The sequence below is a fragment of the Gallus gallus genome, chromosome 9 (genome assembly GCF_016699485.2).
Source record: "Gallus gallus isolate bGalGal1 chromosome 9, bGalGal1.mat.broiler.GRCg7b, whole genome shotgun sequence".
NCBI classification, from domain to species: domain Eukaryota; kingdom Metazoa; phylum Chordata; class Aves; order Galliformes; family Phasianidae; genus Gallus; species Gallus gallus.
This window is the reverse complement of record NC_052540.1, coordinates 17,718,646-17,732,746: the sequence shown is the minus strand read 5'-3', so window position 1 is coordinate 17,732,746 and position 14,101 is coordinate 17,718,646. Positions and strand designations below refer to the sequence as shown.

The following is a 14,101-nucleotide window of genomic DNA, read 5'->3' as shown; positions in this document are numbered from 1 at the left end:
TGAGACTGCATTGCTGGACAGCAACCTGCCCACACCTCACCCAAATCCTTGAAGCAGCTGCACGCAGACAGTCTCTCTTCCACAAGCGTAAGGGCAGGAAAAAGGACAAAGGCCTTGAAACACACATGTGAAAAAGCAGCTCTACTACACCAAATGCACAGTGGTAAACGAATGCCGAGGACAACCTCAGTTTTCAGACGGTCTGCTGTTTGTTCACAAGTATGCAGCAGTACAACGTATTGCCTTCCATTGCTTCTCGCATATTGTCTTAAACGAAAGAATGCCAAAACAAATATCGTTCACATCTATCACTTTCCCAGCTCAATCATCTGCAAATCTTCTGTACCAAGCATTAAAAATTACCGTGATATAACATTCAGCCAAGGTAATATCAAAATATATTTTATTCTGGACCTCTTTCAGATCTGATTCAAATTACAGTTGTCAAAGCAATACAATGCAAAGGGAAACTGCAACAGAAAATGTGCCTAGAAGGGATATAAGGGCCTTGGGGACAAATCATTGTGATGTAGAACCAAAATACATCATAAAGTGTAATTAACATGGTCCAGGACAGTATAGAACATCTATATCAGTCTTCTTTAGACAATAATCATGAAAACTGAACAATAAAAGTCCTTTAAACAAGTACAAAAAACTGTCATGGGCTGGTTTACACTTTTACAACAGCTGTAGTTTAACTGGATAACTGAAGAAATGATGCAGACATTTTAATCCAGTGCTATAGGTAGGCTCACAGAATTAGACCCAAAGGATTTGTAACTCCAAATGAAACCATTACAACTACAATGTCAATGTCAGGAGAGAGAGAAAATTACTTCTGTATTCTAGAATTACTGTTCTGCACACTGCAGTCTGTTGAGGACAAGATTGCAAAGTACACTGGACTAGCAACAACATGCAGACTGTTTTCTTGTATTTACCCACAAATGACAAAAACATCATGAAGTAAAAATGAATGATTATTTAAAAAAGAAAACAAAACAAAACGTGCCTTAAGTTACTGTCAAGCTGCAAACTTAAAGGCAGAGAAAGAGAGTATGTACTCAAAACTACTGATCTGAAGCACTATTAACACTAAATCCGCCATCTGTAAGACGTGGCAGATCTTCCTGCCTTTGCTGCCGGTCTGAAGGCAGGCAAGACAGCCACACTGTCACAGAACGTGGGATTTCAGAGCTTTCTCTAGAGGGAGATGTGAAGACTGCTCCTTGGCTCTCTCCCTAAGGAAAATGTCAGGGATCTTTGATGGAGATTTACTGCTGTCTCCGGAAGCCTTATTTGCTTCTAACATGCCACAATGTTGCTTCTGCTTTCTTCAGACTTCTGGAGAGCGTGAAATGATCCCCCCAGGGAACAGCTCTACAGGGCTTTGTGAAGTTAGAAGACACGAGGCTCCTCAGTGGGAAGGAACACGGGCTGAGCACGGCAGCCCTGCCCTGGCACAGCCCTGCCCTGGCACAGCCCTGCCCTGGCACAGCCCTGCCCTGGCACAGCCCTGCTCCGGCTGCACCAACAGCAGCCCTGGCTCCAGCCTGGCGCCCGCCCGGCCTACGCGGTGCGCTGTGAGGTGTGACACAGACCCACAGCCTTCAACGCTTATTCTGGCAAAGCTTTCCTCATGAAGTGAAAGACAAAGGGATTTCTGATCGAGTCGAGATTGGAAAGTTGGGTCCCAAGGCTCCTCTTTGCTGAACGGACAAAAACATACAACCTTTTATTTACAAGCTGAAAAACCCAGTTTGCAGTTTTAAGGAGATTCCTTCATTCAGCAGAACCGAACGCGTCAGCTGCTCTGTGGGCAAACTGGCACAGCTGCCCGGTTCCACCGACCTTCTTCCTGAACAGAAAGAACATCTCACAGGTACAACGTCCCATTAAACACGCCCTAGCATGAGGTAAGCAGTGTAAGGAAAAAGGAGTGCTTTTAAAAGGAAAATTAATTAAAATTGGTAGAAATCTTTGGCCTTTCTCTCAAGATGCATTAAAGTGTCATGAAATGAAGAAACATGCTTCAAAATGCCACGTCATTCTGACTCTGGTAACTATGACCTCCCTCCACCCAACCCAGAAAATGAGGCACTTTTAGTGTTTCATATAAGATTTCCAATCATCTAGTAGACACGCTAAATAACCCTGCACAATTGTAGTCCCAGAATAAACTGAGTTTATCAACATTATAAAGAGTCTAAAAAAGCTTTTACGAGGACCTAGATATTCTCTTAACTACACTAAAAAGTCCACTGGTTGGGAATCTTTACATCGATTTAAAAACGCAGGAAAAGATAAAGCAAAATAGAAAAAGAGGAACTCTACGGAAACCTGGACCTAACTATGCAGAAATGAGCAATGGGATTCTGACGTCGATGCATAGAGAAACAGCAAACTGAAGAGCAGTTCCTTCCTTATTCCAGCATTAATTCTGAGCCCGGTTTTTTTTCCCCTTCCTTTTATCCTCTACTTGGACATCTGCCCATTGACACGCTGAATGGAAAAGATCGTAACTTCCCCGTAGGCAAAGGCCTATGCACACATTTGCCTTCACACTGAAAACAGGCGCAACAGAATTAATCTCTACGTAAGACTAAGCGTGTGCATACACTGATACAAAATCAGGCTCTTACCGACATTTGGCAAACTCAATTTAAAGGAAAAATTTGGATAGTCTACCTCACCATTGAATACGAGGTCTTTGTGCTATAAAATGTAATAAATTTATGGTTCTCTTCTATTTTTTTTTTTTTGCGATTTTTTTTTTTTCCTTTTACTTCACAGAATCACAGAACCTAGCACACCTGGCATGCATGCATTTAACAGTGTATAAAACAAGAGGCAAAAAGAGGTGTGAGCAGGAGCAGCACTGTGGCATGCTAGTAAAGGACAACAATAAAACACCTACAGCCAGACCTGCTGCTGCCGGACCTGGCACGACTCCACCGCGGTGGGGCACAGCGCATTAACACTGCTGGGGCGTTAGCCTGCGCGTCCAGAGCGCTCGAGTCAACAGATCTGGCATTGCTGGACTATGCTTCAAGCATCTGAAGACCCTGGACCTCTGAGACCGAAGCTCTGTTGTATCTATTTATGAATATGTGATACTATGCTTAAGCAACTAGAGTTACAACCAAAACAGCTGATGATTGAGAAAGAGGAAAATGGCAATACCCTAAAACATGGCTGTGATTTTGCAGCTATATCACAGAATTCCACCACGACTGTTTGGATTGGCTGAAAGAATCATCCAATAACTTTTATGAAAATGAATGAACTGTCCATATTAAAATACAAAAGTACTATCAAGAATCACGTCTGACTTTCAGATTTAAATTCAGTGCAATTGACAAATGCATTGCTAAACGAAAAATGCAGCTTAAACATACTCAAAACATTTGTGTCTATTCCTGGGAGCACAGTTTAAAGTTATTGCACAGAATTCTTTTTTTTTTTTTTTTTCATTAATGACAGAGGTCAGCCACAGTCATGGACCTCCAGCAATAAAAGCAATATTTCAAGTGCCAGACACTCAATCTATTATTAGGCTTCCTACGAACTCTAACTCACGGAGTAATTGCTCTAAAAGTTTGTAATATGTTCCCAAACCCTAAAAACAGCTGGCACAGAACCATCACGGATGACTGCCTTTATGGATAGGATTTTTTTTCTTGTTTTTAAATGCTGTATATGATAGTATTATACTCCTAGGGTATATTCAAAAAAAATGCATTGTTGACTTCTCTTTACCACTGGCAAATTGCTCCCCTACCTTAGTCAAACTCAGACTTGCTTCAAGTCATGTTTATTCCATGGAAATAGCAGAAATCAATGCCTAAAGGACAATTGTTAAAATGTCAAAGCTGCGCTATCTTGATTAAATCAATTTATACATAACTTGGAGGGGAAAAATAGAAGGAAAAAAAACAGCAATCATAAGCCACAAAATAATTTGTGATTGAAATAGTGTTATAGAACTGATAACCTCACAAAGCTCTCTCTGTAATATAAACCATTCCTTAAGTAAAATGCCTGGGACATAAATTTGACCGCCTCTCCTTTGTATAAATTTACACTCTTGGACTTGTATGCAAGATGTGATGCAACCTTCTCAACTACACGTACGCGTAAACACAAACTCATGCTATCATTTACAAATAAAACCACTATCAGTATATTTTTAATCACATGAGCAGAAAAAGGTTTGCCATATACATCTGTCATTGTAAGAAAAATACTCGATATTGTAAACAGAGTAAAAGACACTATTATAGTAGTGATTATTAAAAAAATAGCAGCTTACATCTACCCTATATTTGGAAAAAAATGTAGTCACGTGATACAACAAACTGCAGGACTGGAGCAGCAGGGGAATTAGTGCAAGTATTCATCTTTTAAATAAGCTGAATCACTGCTATTAAAATAAACTTGAAGCAAGTCCTCTGTTTAAGATATTTCTTTTAAATCTAAGGTAGTAAACATTTTGCCTCTTAATGGCAGTGTTATCAAATATATGCCAAAGATTTTATTTTAATAAAGAAAAAGTACATGAGACACTTTTAATACTGGAGTTTGGTTACAATTAAACATCTAAGCTCCTACAAATAACGATGGGCAACTCCCAGAGAAGCTGTGGCATGAACCCTTGTCCAGAAAGATCTTAACAAATCCCCCAGCTATATTTTGCTCCTTTCCATAATAGTGCACAATTTAACCATATTTCACCATATTTTAGCTATGGTCTTAAAGCAACAGAAGATGCGTTTCATTTACCTCTTTTTTTGTCCTTTTTCTTTTTTCTTTTTCTTTTCCTTTTTTTTCTTTTTTTTTTTTTTTGCATCCCTGTGTTTTTCTTTTCTGTACTTTTGTGCCTTTCTATTCTGAAGTTTGGCAGAATTACGTCCCAAGTAAGACACTACTGCATTCCAGCCATGTCACCAGAAAATAAAACATAGCGTCATACCCATCACTGTCACACTTTGTAGATGAGCGGGACATGAAATATCACGCCTCTAAGAAGGATTTTTTCTTCTCTCTCCATAATCCCTTTTCCACCCTCCTTCTGTTCAAAATTGTGCTCTGGGAGTCACAAAATGTACCAAACATGGTCAGGTTCAATCTACCTCCTCAAAGAATGCATTCAAATATGTTTCAAAGAAACATTTTTTTTCCCAAGGTGATAGAAAAAAAAAAAACATAAACAAGAAACTAATTCACTCCCTTACTTCATGCATCCGTAAACTTAACCAGAACAAAACAGAAAACCCAATGGTTAAAAGCAAAGAAAAAAACTACTGCTGCAGATTTCTGTAAGTCCGTTTTCTCTGTACACACAAACTGCTCAACTACTGAGAAGGAGAATAAAAAAAGAAAGATACCCCACAATCCATTGTCATAGCGGATTAGGAGGGGAAAAGGGGTAATGAAGGCTGCCATTATATCTTCTGAATTTGGTATGTATATGGGTCTGCTCTTGTATACGGTATATTTCTCTCTCTCTCGCTCTCTCTTCTGTTTTTCATATCCAAAACATTAAAATGTTATTTTGGGGCACAGCAGATTCCAGCACTTGGTGAATGGGATTCACAAGCTGTGACAAAACTCTGTCATCCTCTTCAGGGTGTAACTTTTTTTTTTTTATTTTTATATACAGTATATGTATATATTTCTTTTACGTTTGGCTGTAGTGGACTGGCCATGGTTCAATTGGGACTATAGCAGTACATGGGTCAGGGACAGTCATTTTGGCTATGTACACATTCATAGTCGGTCCATGGCTTCCAACTAGTAGCGCTATTTCCGTAGGTCTAATACACAAACCTGTAAGAAAAGAAATACACATACAGGAAATGCACATTGCATGATATTACACATTTACACAATTCTGTGCGAAACATCTGAGCGAAACCTATGGGACAGATTGCATAACCCTGAATTTGTAAGTGACCTGGGGGGAAAAAAAATCAGCACGTGAGCTCCTGGGTTATCAGCACGTAGCCAGACCTGCTAACAGTACTGCTGTCTACTGAGTTCTCATCAGCACCATTCAGACTATCTTACGTGAGCTGTTTGCCTGTTACTTCGTATTAGAAGGTCAGGAATTTATCTTATTTATAAAAATATAGTAAAATTGAACTAAAAATACATTTTCAGAAAATGCAAAAACTGATCAGAATACTCTAAAAAAAAAACTTAACATTGTATAAGTACCAAGTTTAATTTTCTAAAGCCTTCACTGAGTAGTGCTCCGAGTTCTGTCAGACATAGTAAACCAACAAGAGACAAGATATGCTTTTAGTCATCGAGTGGTTCCGAAGTGCTCCTATTTGCTTAGCTATGGCCAGCTAAAAATGTATTTAAAACAGAGGGGATGAGGTGGACTTTTACTAACAAATCATAGAAAGGATACATTTCAGAAGAGTCAAAACTAAACGAAAGTCACAAACAAATCTGTTGCAAGTACAATTAGCATCTTGGGTCAAATTAACCAGAAGACTGGAAAGGTTACATTGCCTGTATGTAAGAGTAACCTTGAGTGGAACAGCAATTAACTTCCACTCAGGATATGCCTTGAGATTTTTGTTCCTTTCACGATATTTTCTGCAATCATATGACAAAAATGATAAGAAAAACAACCAGCCACCCTGAACAGATTTCCACATTAAGTACCAGAAGGGACAGGGAATTTAAATTAAATGCATCTTCTGACTTCCGAGGGTTTAGAACAGTAACATATCAAGCTGGAATAAAGACATTCTACTTTCAAATTTTAGAAACTTTATATGAAAAACATCTACATGAAAGCCGCACGTATTTAAACATCAGGTACCTAAGGAAATATCATCTCCACTGTTAGCCAAAATGTGTTGTTAGACTGTTAAACAAGTCAAGCTACACTTACTGAACCATCTGAAGCACTTGCTCCAACTTTGTCTCCTGCTGCATTCCAGCAAACCTCAAAAATCCCTCCTGTTCCCCTATAACTGTGAACTAGGGCACCTGTCTAAAAAGGGACAAAACATGTAATTAATAATGACAAAATACATGTGATCAAGTACATTTCTACTACATAGAAAACTTCCCTGTCATTTTTAACAGCAGAAACTCTCAAGGGAAATGGTTGAGATTCATGGACGATCTAAGAACTGTGTGAAAGGACCTGACAAACAATTACTGCATCTTAATCTCCTGTGTTTTAAAGGTGAAACCATAGTTGGCCTCGATCCAATTATAAAACATCCAATCCCTGGTAACCAGAGATCTCACCTTACCTAACAATGCGGGTTCTACACTTTCATCTGCCTTCAGTTCTTCTCTGACAGAGAAGCAAAGTAATAGTGTTCCTTCTCAGAAAGTTTTGCAAGATCTGTCACCATCTTCTCTCACTTTACATTCTTTTGCTTTTCAGCGACATTCAATGAAATAGCTATCAAGTATCAGACTTGTACGCCTACATTCACTTCAAATTTTTTCACAGCAAAGCTAATTTATCAGAAGCTTAAATGTCAGAGGTAACAATTTTTGGATGCATCATGCTACTGCAGAGACTGCTGAATGTGTCCTGCAGTGTGGTTTTGGGGATCTTTTGGGGTGCCTTCACCACAGGCAGGTACATTTTACATTTTTCTCTCTTTGTGATGTACTGCCATCAACAGAAGAAACCTTAGGACAAGGAGAAGGTACATCAGCACGTCAGTAAGGGCAAAGTTCTCTGTGTCCAAAACAAGACGGCATAACTAAGGTTGGAAAAATACCAATGGAAAAGACTGAGAAAGCTTTCTAAGCAGACAGAAGAGCTATACCTGTGTGTTCCAGATGTGTACACATTTATCAAAGGAGCCGCTGGCCAGGTACCTGCCATCAGGACTGAAAGCTACACTGTACACAGGTTCTTGATGTTTTGTCAGAGTATGAATACAGATTCCTCTGTCTACATCCCATAACCGAACAGTAGAATCAAAGGATGCACTGTCAAGGCAGAAAAACAGAGATTAATTACTTCTCAGTTTAGCACAATCTTGTTTTTAATAGAACTGTCATATGATAAAGTATCCTACATCGTTTGAAACATTTTGCATATATATATATATACACAAGTAAAAAAGCAAAGTAAACGTAGTGTTCAATTTCTTAAAAAACCCCTCTAAAAACAGGATTAAGAAGTACCTTGCTAACATAAGATTGGCATTTGGATTATTTGTTCCTGGTCCCGTAGGACTCCATTTGATAGTATAAATTTCTTTGTTGTGTGCTTGTAAGTCATGGACACAACTGTCTTGCTTCATACTCCAGATCTATGATAAAATGGAAGACAACACAAAGAGATTCAGCACAATATCGTATTAAGATACTTTTTATACCTTTCTTTATCTTCTGCAGCCTGACTGCTACCTTTTAAGCTACTCAAAGCATTTTCTGTGACTGCTGTGTTTCTAAAGTGATTACAGTAAAAATTATTTCAGAACTCCATAAACGGAGGGCACCAAGTATCTGATGGCATAAGTAATATATTGTCTACAGAAACCAATCTACATGTGCTAACTACAAGTCACTTGAAAAGTGTATGGAAGATAACAGATGCTAAAATGAGAAGAGCAATATGTATATGTTCATGTCTGAGTTGACAAAACATCACAGCCCTATTTTTAAACGAACTTCCTTCTTGCTACACAGATTGAGTGAAACAGAGTTAGTAGGAAAATGTGCTGTTTTCATGCAGAGCAATAGATGCATAGTGCAAAAGCCATTATGACATTTTCTTGGCTTATTACGACTGGCATTGCCAGGTGTTTGTGCAATATTTTGCACAGAGGAGGAGCTCCTTAGGACTCCAACTCATCCATGATATCCTACAACAAAAACAATGAAGTTATTCTATTTAGACTTATAATGGTTATGCAAGAATTATTTGGGGGAAACACGCTGGTACACTTAAAACTGCAGAATGACTCTGGCTGAAGCAGAAAAACAAGGGCACACACAATCTTACAAGAAATAACGTGCTAAAGGTTCTAACTAGAAAGAAGGGAAGAACAGAAAACACTATGAAAGCATCTAGTCACTGATTCTTGTACATGTTAGAACATTACATGCATTCCAACTATTCCTTTTAACCAAAAGCAACCAACAAGTGTGACAGCTTAATGATTAATGACTTAATTTTGTACACAGCTAAAAGCACCTAATACATCATGCTCCAAGTCTCAAGGTGGCAGCCTGTAACAAGCTCTCTGGAGCAAAGCTTGGCTCTGATTAGCAAAGGGATTGCTGGGATTGCCTAATCTTGTTACATCAAAAAAGAACAAACGTTAAGACAATACGGAATGCACAGTGATACGGCTCCATCGCTCAAACTAATGGTGTGTTTTCCAAAGTCCTACAAAGACAACAGCCATCACTCCCATTACCTTTAGAGTCATATCGTCTGAACAGGATGCCAGGAGATTACCAGTTGGATCCCATTTGATTGCGTTTACTTCATTCTAAAATTGAGCAGTGAGAATAGATTAGAATTTTCACTTCCATTACAAATGACAGCACACAAAAGATAAAGTTGCAGTTGCAAGCATTTGCATAATTACCACTATTTTAACATTTAATTTTCATTCCCTACGTGGCCTTAACACAACATGATACATAGGAAAATCAAAAGTTAATCTGTTTCCTCTTCTAAAGCCATGCTGGTAAAAGAAGCTGTATACAGGAGCAAGTATTGTTCTCATCAGAGGGACTGGGCTTACCGTATCATCTTAACTACATCTACCTGTGCATGTATGTATTGCCTTCTGCCAAAGACCAACTCTTATGCAAGCACTGTATACTGGCAAGAGTAGTGATGCTCCCTGCCCACCCCAACAGCCTCTCATTAATAAAAACGTCATAAAATCTGTCATTTTCTAGTACTTACTGTGTGACCCTGGAAGGTTTTGATGGGCCTATCTTGTCCTAGTTTACAGACATGAATGCACATGTCCGTGCTGCAAGAGGCAAATGTGTTGTTGCTCTGCCAATCAACATCTAATGCTGGTGCTAGAAGAACAAAATATTTAAAACTGTGATATATACTCTGCAGAAATTTGATTTACAAATTTAGCATTCACCACTTTCGAACAAATGCCAGCAGGAAGCAGCTATTAATTTTACAGCAGTTCTAAAGATTATCAAACAATTAAAACAATGAGAAACGCAGCTAAAAAGTCTTACAAGAAATTTGGTATAAAATGTCATAGTCACTAAAACATGGGATATATCTGAAATGAAACAGTTATACAGCACAGAGCACAACAAGAAAGCAAGCTATCATTAAGTCACCTCAAAGTAAATCTTAAGAGCCCACCCAAGACACAGATTCTCACAGCTTACAGCACGTTTGTACTCTCTGATGTCAGCCAGTGAAAACGAGTATGATTTACTCTATTTATTTATTATAATTTCAGCATTTTAGGGTGTGATAACTTGAGGTTTAATCATGGTCTGCATATTCGGTTTGGCCAGGATGAGTTATTTATGGCCAGGAACACACAAAATTGCTAGCAATAAATCAAGAACTGATGTTTTTGATTGTTGTCATGCCACCAAAAACACGAGGCAAGTAAAATAAAAAGTGGAAATGAGACACTTCTTAAAGGCCCTTCAATGATTTGTACATCATCCCCTCTCTGCTGCTTTCCAGATGACCCTGGCAGGCCTGCTCAGCACACAGCCTGCAGAGCCATTTGTCCGCCCTCCCAAGAGGTGGCTCTCTCATCCCAGCTGGCCAGCACACAGGGCCAATTAGCTGCTTTGTGGCTGAACAAATTGAGGACGGCACAGCATGAAGTAAGGAACAACAGGATGTGGAGATGGGATTACTGTAGCAAGATGATGACAAATGCAGTCCTTAGCTGATGAATATAAATCTTGTGCAACCCACCCACACTATGTCTGCCCCTACACTACAGTGAGTTGGTAATACTTGGAGCATCTCTTATGATCTTCCATGCAACTGCAATAAAATTGTGAATTACAACATTTTAAAACTGTGTGAGACTACAAATATGGGAGTCAGTATTTGAAGACTACCCTTAAGACTTCAAAAAGGTGTGAATGGACTCCATAAACTTCAAGGACGTTATTTTCCAAATGAGTGACACATTTGGAGGTTTTCCAGACAACAATTCCAAATGAGCAAAATCAGCACTCACCAGAATGAAACGGAAACTGCTGCTTGGCTTCACCAGTGTGGGCATCCCAAATAATTGTGGTCTGTATTAAACAGATAAATTAACAATAAACACATTTGCACCAACTGCTAGCTCCCCACAACTACCTCCATTCACACATACCAAATTACCTAGCCTCCTCCCCAGTGCCCACATCTACACATGACTCAATATTTCAAGAGTTTTACCTAGTACTGAAGGAACTAATGGCAGAGTACAGGCAACAGAAGAGAACGTTAACATGCTCTAACACTAAAAAGGTGTTTATAGTAACATATTGGGGTCTGGAGGGAAAAAAGTGTGGTTCTGGTTTTGTTTTGTTTTAATTAAACAGATTTATCTACTCATTTCTATTTCTATTCTTATAATCCACACTGCACGCCTAATTTAATTTCAAGCACACGTATATTCAAATTGTATTTTCAAATACCTGCCTGTCCCTGTGGAAATCTTTATACAAACACTGCCTCATAAATCAAATCTTTCAGATTCCTTCATTTGTAAGTATGGGTGTAACTTTGATCTGAGCTGTCCTCTACATTCTGCTGTCTTTCTCATGGAAGAAATCTTCATGACAAAATAGGTATTTTGTCATTGCTGCATTCCACACTCATGTACCTGACCTACCTCAGCAAGGAAAATTTTCCTCAATAAGAACTTGGAGATGAATTCAGTGGGAGTACGAACTGATCACAGATTACTTATGAAAATGAAACTAAAGGTTGAGTCAATCTTTCCACTAACGCAGAATATTTTTCAAAGCGTAATTTCAGTTTCTTTGTCAATGAGTTTTATTGACTGAAACAACGAGGCTGTATCTCCTACAGCATGTTTTTCTGCAAATTAAAGCTGAAGTTCCACAAAGATGTTAAAACTGGCATAAGCCATCCAAGCTGCCAAAAGAGGAAATCCATCCTTTCCACGCTGTGAAATATTTACTCTTTTCCTTCCTTTGTGCCAGCAGAAGCATTTAGAAAGCTGGGCACTAAAGCAAGGCAGGTTAAGTCAATTTAGGAAAGAAAAGCCATATGAAGAGAGGAAAAACTCTGAGGGTTATATTACTACCTTAGCAGGGCACTGCCAGTTTTAAGTGTTGCAGAACTGTGGTGTTACTTCTGCAATCTGAATCAGTTAAAACAGGAAGAACAACACCTATTACTCCTTGAATTCTCTTTAGATCTATTCTTCATCGCTACTGTATCCTTCCTACCATTCATGAAGACTCTCATGCTAACAACAATTCTCAGTTTAAAGACCTTGCAAGCCTTTATGTTTGTTCAGAGGCACGAAATCAAACACAGTTAAACAATGGGCTTCATGGCATTACATTGCTGGCACCTCCCAGTCAGATATATTGACTTTCCCTATGCTCCAGCTTTAACCTTTTAAATTATTCTCGGGCTTGACTGATATCCAAATCAGCGTTGATCTGTTCCTCCAGTATGTTTTTTTTCTGAGGCTTTGCAGCAGGTCATTCAGTAAATTTTAGATTATTTGCCTTTAGAAAGGTTTAAGGTTCAATGCACTTACTTTCCAGCTTACGCTAACCTAATTGGGAAGAGAACCAGGGGCATTAAAATCTAATGAGTTTGAGTATTTCAATAGGCTATTATAAAACACAATGAAACACAGCTAGCAGAACAAGTTCTTTGTAAGTACATATTAATATCCCATACCTTAAGTTTAAATTTAGTTATTTACTTCTATGGCTTTGTTACTATGTTTACAATCAGATTACAACGGTGAAGTAAACAATTTTAATTTTACCAAAGATTATCTCACCTTGTCCACTCCTGCACTTAAAATGAAGTTTCCTTTCTTGTTCCATTTTAACGCAAATATAGGACCTTTATGTTGCCCTAAGGTGCTGGCAAGATTACCTGAAAATTTATATTGATATGAATACATTAAAAAAAATAAAAAGCTGTGTTGTGAGCCACAATACAGGGAATATACTGAAAATTATGAAATATTTCACTTACCATCTTTAGTCCATATCCTTGCAAAGCCATCGTAAGACCCAGTTGCTAGAAGTGTACCTTCGCTCTGCCAGCAAAAAGGTTATTTATTTAACTTTACTGCACAATTCAAGGCTAAGGAGCACAATGCAAAGTTCAAGTGGAAGACATCTGTGTAGGACTGATGATATTTATTCCACAGACTACAATTATTAAAAAGAAGTCCCCAAAGTATAAGAGATGAAATTACAAGGCAACTCAAAATGAGATACACCTCCAGGGCGGTAACAGAGGACGCACAGTTCATGGCACTTAGAATTTGACTATGCAAGATTACAGGCATGGTATTCGCAGAGTATTCTGTGCAGTCATTTCTACTCACATTCCAATCTAGGGATGTCACATCTTTGTTGCTTGGTACGTCCTGCCCTCCTTCTCGTATACAGTGTCGAAGTACCAGCTGCGTAGAGCCGCTTGTGCTGTTCTCACTGAGGTTCCATATCCGTGCTGTTGAATCTCCAGATCTGCAAAGCAGTTAGGAGGATGTAACCCCTTTCTCTCAGTTCACTTCATTTCAAAGTGTTTTCCCTTCAAAGCAGTGAACGTTGTGCGATTTGACATAGAGAGCGTTGAGGCTGGTATTCTTTCAACTTGCTCCCATAAACAAACAAGAAGTACACCAATGACCATCAATATTCTGTAAAGATGTGGTTAATGCACGTACCCTGAGGCCAAAAGGTCACTAACGGGATTCCAGGCACAGATGAATACTTCAGATTCATGGCCACGCAGCACCACTGCTTTGTTGGGAGGGATTTCGACATCGCCATCTACTTCCATCATATCTGTGTGATTATCTGCATTATGGGAAACAACAGTAGAGAGAAGGCAGACTTTAATATTTTGGACTTGCACGTTTTAACTGCTGTG

At 38.8% G+C, this 14,101-nt stretch overlaps 1 protein-coding gene across 14 annotated transcripts in view; it reads right to left on the bottom strand.

The window, feature by feature from the left end:
• Positions 1-386: 386 nt before the first annotated feature.
• The window catches only part of TBL1XR1 (transducin beta like 1 X-linked receptor 1), a gene marked incomplete in the record, with an annotated part of 115,069 nt that continues 101,354 nt past the window's right edge, over positions 387-14,101 (bottom strand). For all 14 annotated transcript variants that reach the window (NM_001396224.1, NM_001396223.1, NM_001396226.1 and 11 more), the window contains 11 exon segments: positions 387-5,832; positions 6,914-7,015; positions 7,815-7,980; positions 8,179-8,306; positions 9,420-9,494; positions 9,920-10,041; positions 11,196-11,256; positions 12,996-13,093; positions 13,196-13,259; positions 13,554-13,695; positions 13,896-14,028. In NM_001396224.1, coding sequence (NP_001383153.1) covers positions 5,806-5,832; positions 6,914-7,015; positions 7,815-7,980; positions 8,179-8,306; positions 9,420-9,494; positions 9,920-10,041; positions 11,196-11,256; positions 12,996-13,093; positions 13,196-13,259; positions 13,554-13,695; positions 13,896-14,028 — 1,118 coding nt within the window.